The 24,311-nt window shown below is 38.2% G+C and overlaps 1 protein-coding gene across 2 annotated transcripts in view; it reads right to left on the bottom strand.

Moving 5' to 3' along the window:
• The window catches only part of SMAP1 (small ArfGAP 1), a 95,581-nt gene that overhangs the window by 27,398 nt on the left and 43,872 nt on the right, over positions 1–24,311 (bottom strand). The window contains exons 5-6 of one of the 2 annotated variants that reach the window (XM_065631465.1): positions 20,264–20,341; positions 16,648–16,728 (exon numbers count right to left, since the gene is read on the bottom strand). In XM_065631465.1, coding sequence (XP_065487537.1) covers positions 16,648–16,728; positions 20,264–20,341 — 159 coding nt within the window. The remainder of the gene's footprint in view (positions 1–16,647; positions 16,729–20,263; positions 20,342–24,311) is intronic. The other variant, XM_065631466.1, reaches the window with a different exon arrangement.

The raw sequence follows: 24,311 nt of genomic DNA, 5'->3' as shown, positions 1-24,311 counted from the left end.
TTTTTCTGTGAAACACCACCTTGTCTTTTCCCAACTCTGAGCACTGTGCCCATACACATGTCTGGTGACTAGGTGTAGAACATGGGCAGGGGAAGACAAGTGGGAAAAGGAAAGCTTTACACCAGGTTGCTTGGGTGACAGAACATACAACATACATGAGGTCTTGTGGTAAGTGCTAGACTTTGATGGAGAAAAAAATCAGAATATTCAGATCTAGCAGCAACTACACTGCTCAGCAGTTAACCCCATTCTCTCTTTTTAATTACTATTGTGGCAAAATAGGAAAATAATCCAAGTTTGTAAAGTGATTAAGGACACTGCAGAACATTTTTTAATATGACCATACACTCCAGAGCCTACTGTCAGTCTAAACTCTGCATTCATGGGTGTCCGTGTTCACCAGGTTACTCTCCTCGGACAGAGGCAGATGATGACACCTTGCACTGGAACTGACAACAATGAAACAAACTTGTTTGGTAAGGCCTGGTTCAAAAGTGCCAGCACGGAGTGCAAATACTGTGGTTATTTTTCATTGTAAATGAGTGAGTTGAGGAAAAAAGAATAATGTTAGGTAATTCAAGCTTCCATTTTCTGCTTCTGTAATCTTATGCCAATTATCTTCATATGTAAATTTTAAGGGTTTAAAAGTTCAAAAGACATACAACACCCAATAGAAATGTAAATCCCTCAAAATACTTTAAAAACGAGTGGAACTTTTGCTGAATTCACTACTACAAGATATTAGTGTAAATATGTAGCAGGTTTCAACACCAGCATTTAGGATTAACATTGACCTTATTCTCATTTACATTACCTGAGAGCATTAGAAAAGATAGCACATATAAGCCACGTGACTAATAGCTCTGAAGTAGAAAAACTCCCAAATCAGAGCAGTCGTAAGTTACTATGGTAAATATCTCTCCTACTCTGAAGCAAGATCAGTCACTGTCAAAAACCTGATCCATCAGCTGTCTAGTACAGTTATCTGCTTCTATTTTCATACTTACATATTACACACAAACCCCACTTTTCTGCACATTTTGCTCCATTTTCTACTTCAATGAAAAAAATCACATAAATCTAGAACACAGTCTGTTTCACACCTACCAGACCTACTCATGCATTTCTTATTTCTTTACCTTAACTACAAAAAGCTTTAAGAAAGCTGAAGATCCATCAAATAATTTAGTGAAAAGCTCTTCTAACTTACTTAAAAGTAATTTCCAGTTTACTCACGAGAGCTCATAGATTCTTCTATGGTTACTGAACAGAAGTTTTCCTTTACTCTTATTAGCTAGGAATTGTATGCCTTGTGCATAAAGCAATTGGATTCCTTCCCTCTTCATTACCTGCTTGCAATAAAACTTGCAAGACAGCATAAACATTTGAGAATTCCCATATGAGAAAATAATGTTAGTAATTCACTATAAGCTTGCAATTGTTTTGGAGATATGATTTTTCCTGACAGCTTATATACTATACAAGTTAGCTTAGTCTGTATCTATTTAAAGCGTTGCTCATGTAGGTATCCTAGAATTTTTAAAGAATGTTTTATAGCTTTTGTATCTGACATGTAAATAAGTTTAAACGAATTCTTTCATAATATTGAATTTAAATCACGTTAAAGATGAAACGTGTTGGTCTGTTTACCCTCCTATAAGATAACAGCATTTTCCTCAGACTTGCAACTAAATACAATGCAACTTAGAAATCAGGCTAACTCTTCAAAATTTAGGCTACTTTTAGCTTTTTACTTTTATACTTCTCTTCTTTCTAACTAACAAAAAAGCCAGGAAACAAGTATAGTACCTTGAATCACAAGATAGACTACAGTGGTATCATTATAAAGTTGTAGAGACTACAGCAACTCTGCAATCAAATTCTGATGCATTTCTAATCAAGAGGAAAAACTGCATGTTAACAAAAAAACCCCCTGCCACATTTATTTATAAAACTAGAATTACCTCATACAAACAGCTAATCCAAGGGGAAAATGTAAGTTTATTATTTAAGAGTCTATTGTGATTATTTCAATGAATCACTCAGACATTGAACTACTCACACTGACTTGGGTCAGCTAATTTAAAGCATTTATACCAAACAAACCAACAAAAGTGAATTGCCTTTTTGTTGTTGTTAAATAGGATTCTGTATACATGAAGGAAAACATTTTTAGGTAGTCCTTGATTTACATGTCCACTTAAAAACTTAGGTATATGGATTTCATTAGATTTTCACAGTTAGGGCAAAGTACTTGTACAAGATTATACATAATGTGTTATGTCTTCAGTCATTTGAATTAAAAACTTAATGGCAGAACTAACAGAGAGCTCATGCCATTAATATGATTTTATCTGAGTCTAGGCTAATATGCTAATAATATCTAGGGAAAGTGGATTAGGACTATTCCTTTGCTACTACTTATTGACCAGTCAGTACTATAATTTTATTTTAACTGAATTTAAAGTGTTAGCTCAGATCTCATTTACTTTAGTCGATGTATTCCAATAAGGCTTAAAACCTTTCATGTCTCATACTTCACTGAATCAGGTTAGCTCCTTTCTAGTATATACATCAGACATTCTCAGAGGCCCTTTCACCTTGCTCAAAACAAGGTATGCAACTGTAGAGGCATAACTTCCTAAAATGACATTGTCCTTCTTTTTATACTTACTGCTTAGACTATGGCAAAATAGCAAACATTACATTTTCCCCCTTAGATTGTCTTACATTCACGTATTAAATCTACATAATAATCATAGTTGAACTACTGATTGCATGCATTAATTTTGAAATATATTATGTTCTTTAAGCTGACAAGTTCAGAATGAGGTCTAAAATAAAGAGGGCAAGCCCTTTCTCATAAGTTTGGCAGTTGAAGAAAAGAGCCAAAAGACTGCAAGATGATTGCCAAGTAATAGTCACAACAAGGAGCAGGAACCTGAAGCTGAGCCAGGGATGGCGAGACTGCAGAGAACAGGCACACAGTCTGAGTGCAGAGGTCTCAAAGTTTTCTAGGGATTCTGGGGCAAGAATTCGAGCAGAATTTGCTGCAGCTCTACGTCCCTGAAACGACAATGTTTCGAGCCCAGAAGCAAGGACCTGTTTACAAGGACACAAAAGGCAAAGGGAAAAGCTGTTTATCAACTCTTTTCCTATTTAGTATTATCTCGTCATGGAACTTGATGTAGATAAACCCCAAGCATTCTGGTTTTAATCCAAGAAAATCTGTTCTTAAAATCTTTTAGAAGAAAACATTAGGAAGTAGAATATCTAGGCAGATCCATCTCCAAGCTGTAGCTGATCCAGTGTCCCATTACAACATCTATAAATCGTGTTACGGACAGAGTGTTTTAATGTACCTCAGTTTGCAAGCTGTGAAATGCAATAAACATGGCTTGTGTTTTTATAAGCTATTTTAAATACATCTTCAAGTTTTAGAACTACATATTATGGTTATATGAACTCAGCTTATATATTTCTAGTCCATTTCTACTGAGCTCATTAACCTGAGCAAGATTCCAATAATGCAGCGATATAAGTTCCAGTTCCTCATTAAACTGTATTATTTTACAACCTTCCTTCTAAAAACCTTTCAAGTTATACATAATATAACATCAGTGTACCCAATCAGAACTAAGGGCTATGTATTTGTAATTCCCTCTTCATACATCTCCAGACAAGAAGGAGCTGTTGCAGGCGTGGCAACTGACTGAGCTCAAAATGAAAAAACAATCTAATATAAACACTGTTTGCCATCCCTGTTTGTGAAGGTATGGTTTGCATTCTTTTCCTTAACTATAACAAAAGCACTTTTTTGCTGAAAAATGCTTTTTGCGTGAAACCGAAGTTAATCCACTATCAAGACCCTACAGCCTTAGGCAGTCATCGGCTTAGACCTTGGGTCTTTCCAGATGCCGATATCCTGCTCAATGGCTAATCCAGCACGAAATGTGCTGGCTGCTGCACATGTGTGTGGGCAGAATGTGGGTGTCTCCAGCAGCCGGCAGTCTTAGACAAGCTGCCTTTGCAATAGATGCTGCTCTCTCCAGTTGCTGACCGCCAGGTTCCTCAGACCTGCCACCTCTCTCTAGTGGCCGACACTGACCTCTGAGCCTACTTGTCTGGCAGTCCAACTTGAAGTTTGCTAGTGTTCACACACAGACACAGAAAAGACAATGCGCTTGCACACAACATGGTTGCAAATAAAATTTGGTAAGAATATAAGGCAGCCTGCAGTGATCAAGTGCTGGGCTCAGATGAACGTACTGCCCAGCAACCTGCACATACCTGATTGGCCCTTTTTAGCCCTTTCCTCTCCCTTCCCTCCACCCCAATCTACCTTGATTCCTCCATTCCCCTGCTTTTGGTCTGTCACCTCAACATCCCAAAATAAGCTTCATAAAATATTCTCTGCTTTGTCCCTTTTCTGCATCCCACAGTAAGTTCTGTACCCTGGCATGCAATCACCTCTACTCGTCTAGGGTTCCTGGGAAAGAATCTCTTTCCTTGACCCGCCTCACCTCCCTCCTTCAATGGACCTAAAAAAGCAGATCACTGTGCCCTGTCTTCACTCATTATATTCCTCCTGTTTTCCTCCCTGTTGTTGTTGTTCCTCTGATTCTTGCAGTCTTTATGTTTTAGTCGCAGTCTTACAGCATCACAGCGAATGTTGTTTCATATAAACCACCTCTGAATTAGGGCCTTTCCTAACAGGGTTCTGCTTCTTAGAGCGTTGGTCTGATACTCTGTACTTGCATCTTTTCTATCATTATGGCAAGCAGTACGATACAAACACCTTACAAAGTCAAAGCATACTATGTCTATAGAGATGCATTCTTAAAAAGCCTCTCGATTAGTTCCATGGAAATTCAATCCTGTCAATGATGGCTAATCAGACTGAAATAACACCACAGGTTCATTTTTCTTACTTCTATATCAACTTGTTTCTTTCTTTTGCTGCTACAGAAAGAAGTTAGGAACAAATTGGCAAGTACTTTATCATCTTCATACACAAGTACATAATTCTGTTTAACGAATGCAGAACTTAATAAGAGAGAGAAATGCTTAAATAAATACTTATGCATCATTAGCTGTTCATGTCTACAGCCATTAGCTGTATTAGTTTCTTCTGCCAGTCAGGCTTTTTCCTCAGTTTTGTTCTCAAAGTTAACCACTTTGAAACAATTGCTTCAGAAGCTAATCGATTTTAACCTTTCACAAGCAATACTAAAACGGATTTCCCTTTACTCTAATGAACTCCGTTTTCTTTATCTTCACCCTCCATATCATCATAATCTTTTAACATCAACTATCAAGAAGCATTCTAGCCACGATCCAGTCTAGCAGTCTTCCTCTCATCTGGAAATATTAAATGTAAGGATCATAAAAACTTTAGATTCACAGCTTCAAAGATCCTGACGTTTTCAACTGACCGTTCAAAGTGACGTTGCAAGGGCTTTGACTTGCTTGTTCAGGCATCTATTTCAGCATTTATGCTGAGATTTGACCAAGCCAATTTCTTTTACACCACTAATGTCGATGTTTAAACAAATGAAAAAGATACACTGATATCTCCTTACAATTTAAAGTGAGGATTAAGTATATAACACTAAATCTGTAGGTTATCTTGAGCAGAAGTTACCCATGTTACTACATAGTGTAAAATACACTCTCTACCTAGCAGACAAGCCTGCAGGAACTTACTCTGACGTGAAGTACAATATCCTCAAGCTGAGACATACTGTAGGTGAGACAGTTTGTTTGTTGAGTGTGGAGGTTGGTTTGTTTGTTTGCTTGTTTTGCAACAGTTACACTGACAATTAGCATGGTGACCAACCTCAGAACTGCCTCCCTTTTCTAGCTGCAAGTGCCAGTTTTATAAAAGAAAAATTTCAAGTAAAACAAAGAAAAACTCATCCAGTTGCAACCCTTTTTTCAACAGAGACAGGAGGCAATTGATTGCAGAGATGCTAGTTATTTGAACAAATAAGTAACTGGTGACTTCATTTTCTACCATACTTATCATGTCACAACATTTTCTAGAGCAAGAAATTTGTCCATTTCCATCAAATTGTGTTAAGAGATCGTGTCTCTACCACAGCTACCGTACTGTCTTCCAAATAACGTTGAATTAATTTTGTGGAGACATAATGACATAACACGGTGAATGCCAGCTCTATAAAGTTTTCTGTGCAACTGTTCTAATGCCATGAGCAACTATTAAAATGTAACAAATTCAACAGTTCAAATAAACACTCTTATTCCTTTAATAAAAAGCCATGAAATCAATACTTACGTCAATTTTTAAATTAAACTGAAAGACACTGAAAGTTGCATGACAGTGTTCGGAAATTTGTTGAAACCCCTTACGACTTTATTTTTTTTTTTAATTTAAACAATTTAAAACTTTAATGTTGGAGCTTTTAATATTGTCGGTGGCATCTAAAATTTTTTTTATGGAAAATAGAGTTACCACCTTTACTCTTAAGTAAGATTTGCATATCTGACAGTGCCTCCCACTACCCCACTGCCCTGTCTTGATGGTCACACACTGGAGTGAGATCTTTCCCCTGAGGAGTTCAAGCACATTCTGCTTACATACAGTAAAATGAAACAGAACACACATAAAGACACTTGGTTGCTTTGCTCATGCTCCAATACTTGCATTATTTCAGGAAAACAAAGGAAGCCTATTATTCAAAACAAGATAATATTATTATTTTGAGTGACATTATTTAAATTAAATTTCTTTTTCCTGTTATCAACTTCATCTCATTCTTACCCTTCTTTATATTCACTTCCATGAATCAATACCGCTTCTGTAAAAATGTCGTGCTTTTTGTTCTTGCATACTTGATTGATTGTACACAAACGCCTAACTAGTACTATAATTTTTATACAACTTTTTCGATGAGATTTTATACTCTCAATCATGCATGCTCCTGTGGTTTCAAATGTCTCAGAATGAATAAGTCCTGGTCATATAGATGTTTTTGTCTAAAGATAGCATCCATCCATGAATAAGGCTGATTTAGTTCATGTTTATTTAAATGTGCCCACTTTTGTTCAATATACACATAAATATATGTAGATGTCGCCTTCCTAATTGTCTCAAAGTCATCAGGAAAAAAGGTGAAGCTTATCATAAGCAAACAGCAAAAATCTGAAAATGCCATCTGTTAATAAGTATTATCAACTGAAAACCCTGGGCAGTTTTAGGTTTTGAACCTACATGGAGCAAAAATACAGCAGAGGATCAATTAAAACTAAGCACACTTAACAATACCTTTTTGTTAAAAATAGTCTGGCAAGTTAAACAAAGGCCAATTTAACCAAAGCAGCCCAAACCCAAGCTTGCTCTCATAAAGATTTCCATTTCTACAGAATTAAAAAAAAAAAAAAAAAAATACATGAAAATACTGTTCTGCTGCACGCCAGAGTTGAGAGGATAAAGCTGATACTGAGAACACACACTGTGCTGAGGTAAAACAAACATTATACCCTTCCTGTAGGTCAACTCCTTTTCCAAAAATAAAAAGACAAATACCTTTCTTCCCATCTGACAAAAAAGGGGTTTTTTTCAGTTACTTCTACCCACAATATCTATTTCTTACTTTCTTTGTCTACAACTCCCAACATGTAATAAGAGCCATGACAGATTAATTTCATTAAATAAGGCTATTTTTCAAGGCAATCCTCAAACATAAGGAATCCTTTGTTACCTGCAAAGGCAATGAATCACACAGTTTTAGGAAGAATCTAATTTGATTTGCCTTCCTCCAGATTAGCATAAGAAGCAGCCAAAGAACCCAAAATAATCTGATGTCTTCCATAAGACTTAAAAGGTATGATTAGAAATGTAAAACCAGGCTGGGACAGATCCATGCAGACTAAAATGCAAACTAAGAGAACAAGCAGCTTTAAAACCCTTCACCCTCTGTGGGGGTAGGAGGCAGGGAAACATGTTGTCCTGTGCCTTAGCGCATACTCCTAAATCCTGAGCTTTAACTCGTATCTACTTAGTCTGAATTTGTTAAAACAAGGCGTAAGGATAAATAAGACTACGTATTCAACTGGAGGGCAAAACATATTTGTTTACTGTTTCTCTGATAAACCCTTGATTGCTTATATATTAGCATTTAAATTTATATTTTTAAAAAATTATATGAAGAACATACATTAAAAAATGAAATCACTCAGAAGGGCAAATAATGTTTCCCTAGACTTCTAAACATATTAACTATTAAAGTGATATAGCAAATATATCATCAATATGGTATCAAAATAATGAAAATATTTAGAATGTAGTTCTACACTTAAATTACCATTCAGGTCAATATTTGTAGAGTAAACGTATTCCTACAGCTTAAAAGTAAACACCTACATATATTCCTTCCTCCAAAATTTTGCAGGTTTTCATTCTTCTACACATTCTCAGAATGCTACTTAGTCACAAAGTGAAGAACACTAGAGCACTATTTGCTCCAACTCATTTCTCCTGATACAAAACAACTAGGATGATAACTTGGAATACTTTGAGTGAGTGAAAAACATCCCCAAAGAACAAATAGGGACCAATAGTTCCTCTTGTCTCACATGCCCATACAGGTTGATTTTTGTGGGAGTTTCAGCCTTCAGGGGAAAACAAACGCACACACCACTGTAATAAGCTACATTAAGTAAAAAAGCTGCTAATATGATTTGCCCTCACTTTTCTAGAGGTTCTCTAGCACTTTTTAAATACAAATAAACCAACACCAGTACCTCAGTAATGCAGCCTGGCTGGTGCTGGGGGTGCCAGCTGAGAGGCAGCAGCTCACTGTTGATGCTGAGTTTAAGCTGGCAATTTCGTCCTCAGTTTGGGGAAGAAAAACAGCATTTGATATACTACCATTGAAAGATAATGATAACCGACCCATTCCTGTCACTTAAATCAACTTTATACACAAACAAGAGCCAATTTCAAACTGAAAATGCAATATAATAAACCAAACTATACTCACAGTGTCAAACAGTACTTCAGTTAATCAAGTTTAACTGCTGCAATCCCTCAGAAACATTCATCATCCTGACATGTTCAGCAGAATGAAAAAAGCTAACTCTGAAGTCAGTATTAGTTTGCAAAAGCACAAATATTTTAATAGTTTTTGAAAAAAAATAGTTTGCTCTTTACATACTAACCATTTAACTTTACTGTCCCAATACAACACAATCTTTTCTCAAAATGGCTTAGTTTCAATAAATTAAATGTGGTTTCATAGTAACTACGGCCCTCAATGTGCAATATTTTACACTGAAACCTTCACAAGATTTTAATTAAAGTCTTCACCTGATGCGAAACTCTAAAATAAACACCACAGAAAGCTACACAGTGCCAAACCCAAACACTTGCAAAGCATTCAGTGCCACGGCCTTAGCTGAACCTTCTGATTTTGGATATAAAAAATACTTTTCAAGTTTCCTATGGGCAGTTTTCCAAATCACTTCTGGCTGAATTCTGGACTGCTAGCACGGATGCCTATCAGGTTTTCTTCATTTAAAAATTAAACAATATAAAAAGTTGAACCCTACAAAAAAATCTGAATATTTAGGCACATGAATTTCCCCCCGCTTTACTTTGAGAGCGCTCCAAAGCCTCAAGCTGTCACACCAAGTTATGACTTTTTTGTCCAAATCTGTTCTGCAGATGGACATTAAAAGGTATGTCTTAGAAAAACTCAGACTTGGCCTAGCTGCTCCGAAAATTCAAATTCAGCTCAATCCAAGTTCTCTGTCCTAAATAGCGCAATGCAAGTGCTTTTACTAAATGAATTATTATCCCTTAGATCATTTGAGTATAAGTTGGGGAATGACCTATTAGAGAGCAGTGTAGGGGAGAGGGACCTGGGGGTCCTGGTGGACAGCAGGATGACCATGAGCCAGCACTGTGCCCTTGTGGCCAAGAAGGCCAATGGCATCCTGGGGTGGATTAGAAGGGGGGTGGTTAGTAGGTCGAGAGAGGTTCTCCTTCCCCTCTACTCTGTCCTGGTGAGACCATATCTGGAATATTGTGTCCAGTTCTGGGCCCCTCAGTTCAAGAAGGACAGGGAACTGCTGGAGAGAGTCCAGCGCAGGGCAACAAAGACGATTAAGGGAGTGGAGCATCTCCCTTACGAGCAAAGGCTGAGGGAGCTGGGGCTCTTTAGTTTGGAGGTGACTGAGGGGTGACCTCATTAATGTTTATAAATACGTAAAGGGTGAGTGTCATGAGGATGGAGCCAGGCTCTTCTCAGTGACAACCGATGATATGACAAGGAGCAATGGATACAAACTGGAACACAAGAGGTCCCACTTAAATATGAGAGGAAACTTCTTCACGGTGAGGGTGACAGAGCACTGGAACAGGCTGCCCAGGGGGGTTGTGGAGTCTCCTTCTCTGGAGACATTCAAAACCCGCCTGGATGCCTTCCTGTGTAACCTCACCTAGGTGTTCCTGCTCTGGCAGGGGGATTGGACTAGACAATCTTTCGAGGTCCCTTCCAATCCCTAACATTCTGTGATTCTGTGATTTGAACATGTGCAAACACAGACTTCCGCAGTCCATTCTTTGGTTTATCCTTGGGATTCATGATCTCCCCCGGTCACACACTGGCCATGGCCCAACCATGTCCCTCATAGTCCTGATCCCTTGGCCCAAATGACCAGACTGCATCCCATCTTCTCCCCTCCTGTGCTTTCCAGCAGTGGGAAACACGTCCCAGGTGGATGGGACGCACACAGATCCTGCTCTAACGTGCTGCATGGAGCAGCAGCACGGATCTCTCCTGACATGCTCCTCGGTGCTACAAGCAGAAACTCTACATAAAATGACCACACAGTTTAAATTTTAGTTCAGAAAACTACTATGAGGCTTTGGTAGCTCCCTCTCACAGCAATGGCATGTCTAGGCTACATATTCTTTTTAAAGTCACCAAATGACTGTAAATTGAGCACGCAAGGATGAACAAAAATCCTACTCAGTAGGCATACTGAAATAATAAAATGGAGTTCAGTGTTTTACTCTCTTCCTGAATGGAGAACTCATTCAGTCAGCTTAGGCAGAAAAGGAAGGAAAAAAAAATTTGGGAAATGCCACCAAATTCAGCTGTGTAAAAGAGTAATTAATACGAAAGGAAAGCTCCTCAGCAGCTGATGAAAGGGGGGGCAGGATGATGAATTTTTTTAAATGGCTATTAAAAGCCTACCTGTTTTTTCTCACCTACAAATTAAAAATTTTCATGTGTTACCATTAACATAAGACTGGTGGTCAAACTACCAACTTTCTTCCCTCCCCACTACTGAAATGGGGTTTTAAAGTATCAGATTTATTTTTTTAGGCAACTACAAATCTCTTAATCTTAATTGTGTGTACAGAACATCTAAAACTTGCTTTCATTGCATGACAGTCTGCCTTGTGCTATTGTTCTTGCTACTGGCCCATAAGAAGCATTAAGAAGCATGTGATTACCTCCATTTGATTATTTATTCTTGCAATTCAATACATTTTTGTATTGCCAAAGTTGGTATTTCTGTTGCTTGCAAACAAGCCGGGCTTTGACTGGACATCTCAGCTCCATATAACCTGGTCTCAGTTTTCTCTGCCGGAGGCTGTCCTGAGGAGCCCTGTACCCTTGAGGCCCCAGAGGAAGGCAGGGCAATGGAGGAGTTTGCCTCAGTTGATGAGGACTGGGTTAGGGACCAGTTAAGCAATCTGGACATCCGTAAATCCATGGGTCCAGATGGGATGCACCCGCGGGTGCTGAGGGAGCTGGCTGAAGTCATTGCTGGACCGCTCTCCATCATCTTTGCCAAGTCTTGGGAAACGGGAGAGGTGCCTGAGGACTGGAGGAAAGCAAATGTCACTCCGGCCTTCAAAAAGGGCAAGAAGGAGGACCCGGGCAACTATAGACCAGTCAGCCTCACCTCCATCCCTGGGAAAGTGATGGAACACCTTATCCTTGGTGCCATCTTAAGACATATCAAGGATAAGAGGGTCATCAGGGGCAGTCAACATGGCTTCACCAAGGGGAAGTCGTGCTTGACCAACCTCATAGCCTTTTATGAAGACGTAATAAGGTGGATTGACGATGGCAGAGCAGTGGATGTGGTCTACCTTGACTTCAGTAAAGCATTTGACACAGTCTCCCACAGCATCCTCACGGCAAAACTGAGGAAGTGTGGTCTGGATGATCGGGTAGTGAGGTGGACTGCAAACTGGCTGAAGGAGAGAAGCCAGAGAGTCGTGATCAATGGGGCAGAGTCTGGTTGGAGGCCTGTATCTAGTGGAGTGCCTCACGGGTCAGTTCTGGGACCAATACTATTCAATATATTCATCAATGACTTGGATGAGGGAATTGAGTGTACTATCAGCAAGTTTGCTGATGACACCAAGCTGGGAGGAGTGGCTGACACGCCAGAGGGCTGTGCTGCCATCCAGCAAGATCTGGACAGGCTAGAGAGTTGGGCGGGGAAAAATTTAATGAAATATAACAAGGGAAAATGTAGAGTCTTGCATCTGGGCAGGAACAACCCCAGGTTCCAGTATAGGTTGGGGAATGACCTATTAGAGAGCAGTGTAGGGGAAAGGGACCTGGGGGTCCTGGTGGACAGCAGGATGACCATGAGCCAGCACTGTGCCCTTGTGGCCAAGAAGGCCAATGGCATCCTGGGGTGTATTAGAAGGGGGGTGGTTAGTAGGTCGAGAGAGGTTCTCCTTCCCCTCTACTCTGCCCTGGTGAGACCTCATCTGGAATATTGTGTCCAGTTCTGGGCCCCTCAGTTCAAGAAGAACAGGGAACTGCTGGAGAGAGTCCAGTGCGGGGCAACGAAGATGATTAAGGGAGTGGAGCATCTCCCTTAAGAGGAAAGGCTGAGGGAGCTGGGTCTCTTTAGCTTGGAGGAGACTGAGGGGTGACCTCATCAATGTTTATAAATATATAAAGGGTGAGTGTCACGAGGATGGAGCCAGGCTCTTCTCGGTGACAACCAACAGTTAGACAAGGGGTAATGGGTTCAAGCTGGAACACAAGAGGTTCCACTTAAATTTGAGAAGAAACTTCTTCTCAGTCAGGGTGACGGAACACTGGAACAGGCTGCCCAGGGAGGTTGTGGAGTCTCCTTCTCTAGAGACATTCAAAACCCACCTGGACGCCTTCCTGTGTAACCTCACCTAGGTGTTCCTGCCCTGGCAGGCGGATTGGACTAGATGATCTTTCGAGGTCCCTTCCAATCCCTAACATTCTGTGATTCTGTGATTCATGTCAAGAAGAACTGTGTAATAATTGTTCCAGCAGTTTTCTTGCTTTTTTTTTCCTTTTTCTCCAAAGTAACCGTAAGGATAAGGTTATTTTAAGCATGAGCAGTAAGGAAACCTGAGGTCTCTCACTGTGGAAATGGGACAGGGAGAGGGGGAAGAGAGGGAAGAAGGACCCTGGGTAAGTTACATGAGTTTCTCAACTTCCTTCAATTAGACCGAAAAAATATTACATCTTCCAGTAGCTTGGAAATGTCACTTATTTTATTTAGAATTCTGCAGATGTGATGTGGAGCATCATGTTGTTAGCTGCTTCCAATAAAACACTGATCACTGGACCAGACTCAATCTGTAGCTGACACAGTAAGATCTTGTTAAATTACAGCTTCACCAGTAATTTTGCCATAGAAAGCAGAACGGCCCAGAAAAATAGTGTCAAAAAAGCATCCTTGCTATTTACTGTTCTGCAGTAGATATTTACTGTTCTGCAGTAGATCTCTCTGATCTTAGAGGAAATTCTGCTCTACATCCTCATTGTCCCTAACTCAAACATTCATAAAAAACGTGTCGCATGAAACCAACTTTAAGAACGTAAGGATTCTTACTGAAAAGCTATTTCAATAAGAAAGTCCACTATTGTTAAATCAGTTAAAAGATTATTTTCTGCTCTTTTTACTTATCAAAGCACGCTAATCAACCAAGTATCTTTTATGCCATAATTACCTGACACATTAATGTAATACTGGAATAACACAGTTTACTAAGTCAATGCTACAAGCTTTCAGCAGTGTTTGAAAATGCAACAGAAATCATGCTAGACATTCAGCATGTTAAAGGCGAGAAAGGCTCTTACGCAGATGCAGGAGCAGATTAGTCAGTTCTGTGAAGCAAAGACGAGAACGTGAGAATTGAATGTCAACATTTTAATATTTTAGGATGCATATTATTGTTTTAAGAGCTAAGAAACTTAATATAAGATATAAAAAAAGAAGACACTAGGAACTTGCAGGAGTACATGACACTTGTAAAGAGATCTGAATTTTTCTATAGCTTCAACTTTTTACCAGTTTAAAGCCTGTAATTTTTTCCATCTTTATTGATCTACAGGATGGCTAAAACACTGCTTGAATTACCTTAATCAAGATCAGTCTCAAAATTGTGGTAGAACTGCCAATTGCTTGGTCTTGTGTTTTTAGTTCATTAACTTCCCAAGCCTGCAATGTCTAGACTGGAGATAAACCACACCTGCAACAAAGGCGACCACTGACTTCACATCCAAAGTGTCCAAATAATTCTCACATTCTGTTTCCTTCTCCAGAAAGCTGAGAACTGGGATAAACAACCATCTCCTGTTTGACGTGGTTGCTGAAAACACAACACTATGGTCAAGATACCAGTATTCCCCTATTGATCTCCTATAGATAGTCCTGTAGACAGTCTCCAATGGATGTGAAGTGTATTATTATTAGTCAAACTAAGAGAATATTAATGTTTATCAGCTCCCTGAAGCAGAATCACACTACAAAAGCAGCAATGTATTTATTATTCCATATACAAAAACAAAACCTTTTGGTCCTCTACCTCACCAGTACTTTCCAATGGAAATTCAAGGTTTTCATATAGGTCGCTTTCCTCTGGATTCTAGAAAGTGACTGCAATTTGAATTATGTAAAGCTTACAGGTTGTATCTAAAAATAGTTTATTTTGAATGATCCTTAAAAGCCTTGAAAAAGCCCAAGCTTAAAGAAGCTCTTAAATTAAAACGATGACACATAGATGAGTTCCATTTGAGCAATCAGTGCTGACACATTAATAATGAAATAAAATATGCTGCAGTATGTCTAACATTTTGCAGCTGTTACAACAGCACTATTATCTAACGCAGATATATTTACCAAATTCCACATTTTGTAGTACAAGCATTTAAAATCAAAATAACTTCTTTTTACTTTCTTAATAATTAACCGGTAATCTAAAGACATTTCAAATGCAAATCTAATCAGTTGCATTTGAATTCAGTTTTATTTCAAGTCCTAGGATAGTCCTTCAGCTCTAACTTTGCACTGCCATCTTTCTTCCTCACCCAAGCAAGTATTCCCAGCCACGTGGCAAGGATCAGGCATCCTGGCAAAGGGAAACCATCTACCCCCCAGACAAATATAAAAACTAGAGCTCTGGGTTTTAGAAAGTTAAGATTTCCAAACCACAGCAATGTTTTTAGCCTTTATAACTAAAGTATACTGTTATAAGGACCAGAATAAAACGTTTAATTTGATTGGATGCCCTTATAAAGCTTCAATAATAATAATAAAAAAATTATTGTCATGCATAAATGTGCTTAAACCTCCTACCATATCAATAAGGATATCCTTTTCCACTAGCTCAGTGAAGCTATGCAAATTGTCATAACAGTTTGCTTCTGTACTAATTTATTCCAAAACTGCTTTCCAATTTCAGAAAAAAGATATTTGTATTGGGGAGGGGCATTTTTCCTCTCCAAGTGTGCACATATTTTTGTATCTTGTTTTATTATGCAAAATAAAATACTTCTATTTGAAAACTGAACTAGAAATACATCTGCAATGAGAATGTATGAATACACAACATTTTTCATCATTGTAACACAGCACTATTGGGGAATAAACTGACAGATGGAGACTCCAGTGCATTCTGTGGACTACACTGCAGATCAGTACACACTAATGGATTTGCATTATCTGAGAGAGGACATCTGTCTTAGAAATTATTGCATTTCATACTTAAATTACCCATTCTGTTTTTGTTTAATATTAACTCTATGCAGAAGTGTACATGATTTAATTGTACCTACATTGCTAAGGCTGCTCATTATGCTTAAATATAGCTGTGTAAAGCACCTTAACTGGTTTGTCTGTCATGCTTCGTGACATGATCTAGTTGAATCTTTTCAGGTTACCTAGACTGAAGTTATTAATTCAGTTCCATAAATTATCCACTTACATTTAGAATGGATTCATTTATGAAAAGAGTATTAACTGACCATAGAGCACTGAATAAAACGGAAAATTTTCTGTGCAAGTATAGCAATAGTACATCTTTAAAACCTTAATTATTTGAGTTTAAATCTTAACAAATCTGAACTCACCTCCTCCCCCAAACACATTCCTCATCGTATGGTAAACCAAACTCTGTATGCACAAGTAAACCATTTATGTGGATTATCCTGATTACTATTCGCACACATGTACATATATATATACATGCACGAATATATACACATGCACATATGCATGCATATATACACACACACATTAAAAATTTCATTTTTTCCAAATGCTTGTACATGTGTATAACATGTAATTTTTAAATAACCAGAAAAAATAAACTATTCTTACCTTTTCAACTGCTAATTGTTTTGATGGTTTTTCTGATTCTCTTTCTTTCTTTTTCTCTTCTTTCTTTTTTTCTTTTTCCTTCTGAAAAAAAAAGGCATTTTGCTAGTACTTAATAACAAAGCGTTTGCAAACATATTGAATGTCCATAGTCATACAGAATATAGAGATCTTCAGTTACGCCCTTTTAATTCAATTTATGCCTATATCTGTTCTGTTTCCAGAAGTGACTCATTTTGCTGAAATAGAACTACTAAAAATATTAACTCTGAGAATTCAATAAATTCTCAAATATAGTACCACTAAAAATAGTGTAACTCTGACAATTCAATAAATTCGCTATATCACCTGCTCATCTGCATTTCTTATAAGCAGAAGGAAAAAAAAAAAAAATGCTGCTTCTCCTAAGCTCAGCAGATCTGAAAAGAAGAAAACATCTACAAGTACTCCAGTTAACTCTGATAACCTCTGTCATTAGGATGGATGTCAGTCTCTTTGACCAAAGAACTATAGGAGGGTAATTTGCATGCGGTTTTCTGCAGAGAGTTACTAATTTTTAAAGCTAACGTAGTAGTCTTAAAAAAAACCCACTGTTGAATGTAGAAAGTTGACTTGGACCATATGACAGACCTGATGATTCATAAGACGTTAAATTGTTCCAGAAAGAGAAAACAACAGAGATCCCTTTACCTGAATGCATCATAACGATATTACAGAAGTACTACAGTATAGTACTAGTGAGGGTACTCGAACATTAAAATGCATGGAACAAGCATTTATCGTGGCTAATAAAGGAGATGAGACAGCAGCTCCTAAACGTTCTTTCAGTCATTAGATTTGGATCCCTCTGTTCAAAGCCTCAAAACAGCTTTGTTCCACATAACACTATTTTTTCAGCAAGTTTCCCAATATTAGGAGGAAGGTTGGGAGGTTAGACTGAGAGTTAGATAACTGTCCATGCAGCTCCAGTATAAAAAAATAAAACAGCTTACTAGGCTACAGGTTTCTGCCAATAAGGATTTTTTTTTCCTTTTTAGCATCCAATATACATAATTTTTAAATCTGTGTAACATGATCTTTGATTAAAATAGCTCTAACATTAAGATGAAGTGGTTTTGTGTGCGGGGGTTTTTTTGGGTAGGGTGGGGAGCAGGGGCCGGGGACTGGGCATGGAGGGGACACAAGTTACACATTCTTCACAACTTCAAAAAGTCAATTTTCAAAACTTTCACCATATGTACCAGATGGAGTGGTGTTTGTCAATTGAGGTTACTCAAGTCCCAACTAACCCCTGTGAATGATTTCATCAGGTGTTAACCTGAATACTTGGGTCCTGGAAAATGAGATTATCACACCAAGCATCTGCTTAAATGTGGGTGTCACTTCAGCAACAGGAAGCAGTGACCACAGCCATGAAACTGCAGTTAAGGGCAATCTGGAATGTCTGTTTTGAAGAACAGAAACAGAGACCAACTTAGACCTTAGTGAGCACTGGAACACAAAAAAGAGTATAGTAGTCCAAACCAGAGGTCTGGCCAACACCGTACCACACCTGTGGCAGTGCCAGGTGTTCACGAAAAGGTCTGCATGACTGGGACATCACAGTGTTTTATTTTGAAGCCATCCTAATCGCCTGAGATTTGCAGACTTACTGAACTATGATTACAACTGCATGGCCATGTCTTTCCAACAAAGCTTGGCCTTCTCGCATTACGGTGTGTGTCACTGATCTTCCTACCAGCCTGCATTCTAAAGATTCCCAAAATCCTGTGACCACAACCATGTACTGCACACAAGTATACTGCCAGAGCAATAACCTTTCCAAAAGTCGTTCATTCCTTGTTCCCACTCCAACTTTCCCAAGCTGAATGATTTAAATTATTTAATCTCTTCTCCTGTGGAAGCTTTTCTACATCTTAGGCCACTGTGACTTGTTTCCTCCTGGGAAAGGTTGCTGGAAGTCTCATAACAGCACACTTACTTTTTAAACACAGTACCTTAACTTCACTTGAATATGTTTAGGTGAAAGGAGAGCTAAACCTTTTGCATATGATCATCTACACAACGTCCTCTTTTCCAGTTTGACTTCAACAATTTTTTAAAATGTTTTGTTACAGAAACCTCACCTCTAGAGGAAAAAAAGTATCTAGAAACTTTTATTCTTCAGGACTTCAAGAACAAGGAGGGCTTGCAGTAAGTTTCATATGGTGAACACTCCATAAAGGTGACCAAATATAAATAAAGTTGTCCTTAACAAATACTTGACAGTTTCATAGTGAATATATGAAGATTTAAACTGTTCACCAGCGTTTCTGCCTATACACCTCACAAAGCCTACAGGAACTCCCTTGATTCCCAGTGCCTTTATTTTCACTTGCTTCATTTTCATTGTGGACTTGAAAACCCATAAGTCCTTCATCTTCGCATTTCACAATTTCAATATGTGAGCTTTCTGCTTCAGCTCCATTAGAGAAAAATGAATTAAGGCTAAATAAAAACATTTCTCAGATGCTGTCTTCATGCCAGAATTTCAACTTAAGAGTTTCATTACTTGCTAAAGCAGTCAAAAAGCAAAATGAAGATAATAAAACTAAACTCATACTGGTTTTAAAATTCAACGCAAAAATTATTCATTTTTTTTCTCCAAGGTTCATTTTTAGCAACATGGCATACTAGCCACAGAGACAAACTTTCAAATTTGAATGCATCAAGAGAGATGTGTGAGAAAGCAAAGGCAAGCTTCATTCCAAGTGGCTGCTGCTGTTCCTGGTACAACTTAAAAAACATGTCAAATCCAGCAAGATTTGTGGTCTAGTCCATGGCACTGTCATTTAAATTTTAATTAATGTTTAAATATAGCTGAACTAAAATAATTTATAACATCTGTCCATGTTTTCTGTATTTAGGAGAAAAGACAGGGTTTATGTTTAGATTCTAAGTTCTATCACATACTGTATACAGTCTCAATTTAGAATGAAATAGCCAAAAGAGTCTAACATTGAGCATTCACATTCTAAAAAAATGTATTCCATTATTGTTGCAAATTGTGACATTTAATAAAGTTCATACAAATGATGACTCATCTACTTTGGTTTGTCTTGTTTGTCAAAGGCCCTTCTAAACAGTAAATGTAAGGTCAGGACATACACACATATCCCAGCTAGAAGGGATATTAAAACCAGTATGAGTTGACAGAAGTGTCACTGAATTAATTCTATATTGATCTCCAAGGAAACTGAACTAGATGGCTGGAACAGTACTGATAATTTAGATTCTAAAACAACCACGTATATATTAAAAAACTACCAAAAATTATTCCTGAGGAGAGAGGACAATGGCACTCATGCTGGGAATGAAATTGCGTTTCCACAGTTTTGTGACATTAAATCAGAGCAGAACTAGAATTTTCACATATCACAATCACACATGTGATTTGTCTCGCTGTATTGGGTTTTTTTCATGTATCTAGTCCAGGAAGCAAGGAAAGAAGTACTATAAATGCCTGAAGTAATACCAGCAACTCAAATTGTCTAGTTAGCTCAGTGAAATTACTCTATATAAATGTAAACATTTGTGCAAAGCAGTAACCTGACAAGAGCTACACCCAAAACCAATATACCTCTGCTTTGCTCTTCTCGGCAGCAGCTTGCAGAGAAGGAGAGGATGCCAAAGGCTGAGCAGCATCAGAAGAGGAGATCTGTGCAAAACAGGAAAGAAATGAGAAAGAAAATAAGCAAGAACAGCTGGGAAGGGAGTGAGCAGAGGGAGCTTAGAGACGTGATTTTCATTCTTTTTTTTCAATAATTTTGGGGGTGGAGAAAAAAAATACAACATAACCAAAAAAAAAAAAAAAAAGAGAGAGGAGAAAAAGTATTTCCTTTTTTTTTTTTAATCGGTATGATTTTTAAAGGAAATCTGTCAGGTAGGAATGAGTGACCTATAATGAAATTCACTAGAATAAAATATAAGAAAATGAACCTGGATAAGATCATATCACAGGCCTAAGAAAAATAATTAGGTTTCATCCATTGTTCAATTTTACCCAGTGTGACTATTGAAATATTAATGTCCTGAAGCACGAAGGCACACCATCCCAGAGGAGGGGGAGAGAGAAGAGTGCCTTTGTTCTTGTTCACTGTAACAGAATATTTTTATTAAGAAGAATGCAGAATAACTCTGAAGGTTATACATTAATTAAAGTTCTAATTAATTCTTCTCCAAGAGCACTCTGAATGAGCAAACAACTAAAGGTTAATATAAAGCTACATCCTAGCGATAGGATGCCAGACCTTCCAGACAGGTGATACTTCTTTTCTAGGAATCAGTATGTAAAATCGCTATTAGCAACACTAGACTTCCAGAACTATCCAAAAGGTATGTGTTATATATGCAACAGATGCAGTTTACTCAAGAAAATAGGATTTCTCTAAATGTATTTTCATACATCTTCCTATCCTATTTCTTTATGCATAGCTGATCACTTTAATGGAAACATTATCTTTCTATTTCCCTTACTAGAAAAATGCAACTGAAATACATTTACCAAACATGTAGAAGATCCTCAGAGCTACAAAGCTCACACTTTGCTGTTTTCTGTCACCTCTACTATCTACAAGGAAAACTTAAAAATGAATGACGCTATTACAGAGCAGGTCATTACGTTGGATCAAAATAACCAATTTAGATGACATGTTTTCACTTAGTTTAAAAAAACCCAGCTTGCACTAAAAGGAAACTGAAAGCTAAAAAAATAAACCAAAACAAACCTGCCTCGTGGTCTAAATACCCCATATTTCTTACAGAAAATCCTACCAGTACTATAGCTTATATAGCTGGAATATTCATCGAATATATGGTATTTTTACAAACTCAGAACCTATGCTTATCCTGGAAGACAGTGTAGTGCTTCAGGAAAGATACTTTAAAAGTTTATTTTTAAACCAAATTTTACCTGCAGAAATATGAAACAGAATCCTCATTTTTAAATTTACTGTTTTAAAATGCTCAGGTTATTAGAAGAGTTATGGATACATCTGCTGCAATGAAGCAGTTTCTCGAACTGTAGCATTCTGTTGCTATAGGAACACAAGGATCCTGTTTATTTCAATTACACCACATTGTAATCAAATAAAGATGTCAGAAAAATGATTGGGTAACTACATATATTAAACCATGAGCTCTAACACCGTGTTCCTTACTAAGATTTCAATTAAATGTAAATGTGTGCTAATGACACATCTTAGGTATACTTTCAAGTTTCTAAAATGAGATTTTTTTTTTTCTTTCATTCTTTTGTATGCTTCAGATTTTAAGAAAATTTCAGCTTGATAGCTGTCACAGGTGAACAGCACATAACAGCTACTCATCACACAGAATCAGGTAAGCAGAATTTCATTTTGGGGTTTGGGGAAGAATCAGCACTATAGGTGTTTGCATCACATTTCCATCCTTCCATAATAGTCCTCCTCAATCTGCATATCTTCTTCATAAATTAAGAGATTATCTGACCTATCATAAGGTAATCCTATGAAGGTCTGAAAGTAATTATTATAGTTTTGCAAATCCAGTATTGGAGAAGCGTCATGCAAGCCGTAAGCAGGGGACAGAATGAAAAGCAGTTGCCGTCTAACCTGGGGTATGGAACAGGATGTACAAGTTGAGACATGTCCGAGCGTAATGTTTAAAGATAAACAGCAGCGCTACTTTCACTTCAGGCTAAAAAACAGCACCTGGAAGCACACTTCACATATGCAAACATTGAACTAAGCAAGAGTACAAAAGGCACATGACTGTAGATAATCTTTAAGAGCAGACACATTACAATGTATAAAGAACTGATTAAGTTTATATAACGAAAGCAACAGCATGAGTTCGGGCTGCCAAACAGCTTTATCACCACTACATCGTTTTAAATTTTTTATCTACCATGCAGCGCCAGATAGGGAAAGCCGAATGAAAAAATCCAATCTAGTCACACTGAGTGGCTGGATAAAGTTAAACATAAAACCGGATTAAAACGGGCTGGTACAGCCCATTGTGGTGAGCGGTTAAGCAGTCAGAGAGCAGCAAGAGCTGACTGGGGTATCGGCGAAGCCTGGAGAGATACTCGCCCTTGGGACAGGCCAAAGCTGAGGGGACAGCTGAGCTGTTAGGGTTCCCCATGGCACCGGCCCAGCCGCCCAGCCCCGCACAGCCCCGCACCGTCCAGGTCGAGCGCGGAGGAGCCTCCGCAGGGCCCGGCCAGGCCCCAGCACCACAGGGCCAGCCATTCTGCTCGTGCCCCTGCCCAGGCAACACATTGTGTCACGTCTGTATACCAGAACCAGCACCAAATGTAACTAAAACCTATAAAACACTGCTGTGTTAAAGGTATACTTTCATGATCTTGGGATTTTTTCAGTTAGAAGACTGAATTTTCACTAACATCCAAGTCATTCTTATGGATGTTAATGCCTTCTTCAAGCGTGAAGAGAAACCAAACACCACAGTCATCAAGTGCTTGGTTTTAAGGAGACATTAAAACACTTTTCTTAACTCAAACTAACCCATATGCAATATTTTAACAAACCAGCGAAGTTGCTTGATATTCTGAGATCTCAGTAAAACCTCACAGGTTTTGTTCTCCCGTGTAACTGCCCCCAACTCTTACTTTGAAAGGTTGTGGTATGTTCATACCTGCAAACTGCAGCACACCTTACAGACATAATATATAGCAAAAAACTAAAAAAAAAGAAAAATTATTCTCATTAGCATAAATCATCCCTAAACAACTTCAGTGCTATTCTGAGGAGTTCATTGCCAAAATCCCTGGATGCCATTCAAAGTTAGCATTAATACCTTCTACGTCCTGTTTGCAGTGCAGACACATCATGGGCTATGGGGGGTATTAGATATGGAACAGATGAAACACCACTAAGGAACAGCGGTTGATGACAAGTTGTGTGTTGCTGGCTTATAGTTCCAGTAAACCTTTGTTTTTGAAACTACTGCAGTGCTAAAGCAGCTCACAGAGCTGTTCCTGTTTGTAGCCAAAATAGATTCACTAGCTTGCCAGAAATGGCAACTGAGAAAGCATCTGCTCGGTGACCTGTTTCTACATTCATGGCCAGCACTGGGAACGCTGAGGTTACACTAACCCCAGGTCAAACCACTCACCCATGACACTTAGAGGCATCTCACTCCAGAGTAAGCCCTGGTGAACCCACCTTTAATTAGTTGAAAGCCATAAATGCACTTTAAATATTTATAGCAGAACCCTGATCACCACTCAAGATTGCCAAGCAAGGTTGTAATAATAACTTTAAAACTGTTTTTTAAGAGACTGAGATCACTGAAATGCAGCACTATGTCATACCACATCAAAGTAACATATGGGTTTTCTATTGGGTATTTATCAGCCTTTATTAATAATTAATTGTTTCTATAAGCTTGATCAGAAGCATCAGTAAAAGAAGATTACTCCATGCTTGGGTCCAAGTTAGAGTACCTGAAAATACTGTTGTTTACAAGCAGACATCCCCTCTTTAGTGTAGGAAAAACCAATCTGGTTTGCAAAAAATTGCTATTCCACAGCAATAATTGGCTTCTGTTATCACTTTTCTAATTTGTCAGTTTTAATCCAATTGTTACATTCCAGTGGAAACAAAGAGAGAAAAGCTAAAGTATGA

This window comes from Caloenas nicobarica, chromosome 3, assembly GCF_036013445.1.
Source record: "Caloenas nicobarica isolate bCalNic1 chromosome 3, bCalNic1.hap1, whole genome shotgun sequence".
NCBI classification, from domain to species: domain Eukaryota; kingdom Metazoa; phylum Chordata; class Aves; order Columbiformes; family Columbidae; genus Caloenas; species Caloenas nicobarica.
The sequence above is the reverse complement of the archived record's forward strand: the minus strand, read 5'-3'. Positions and strand labels throughout refer to the sequence as shown.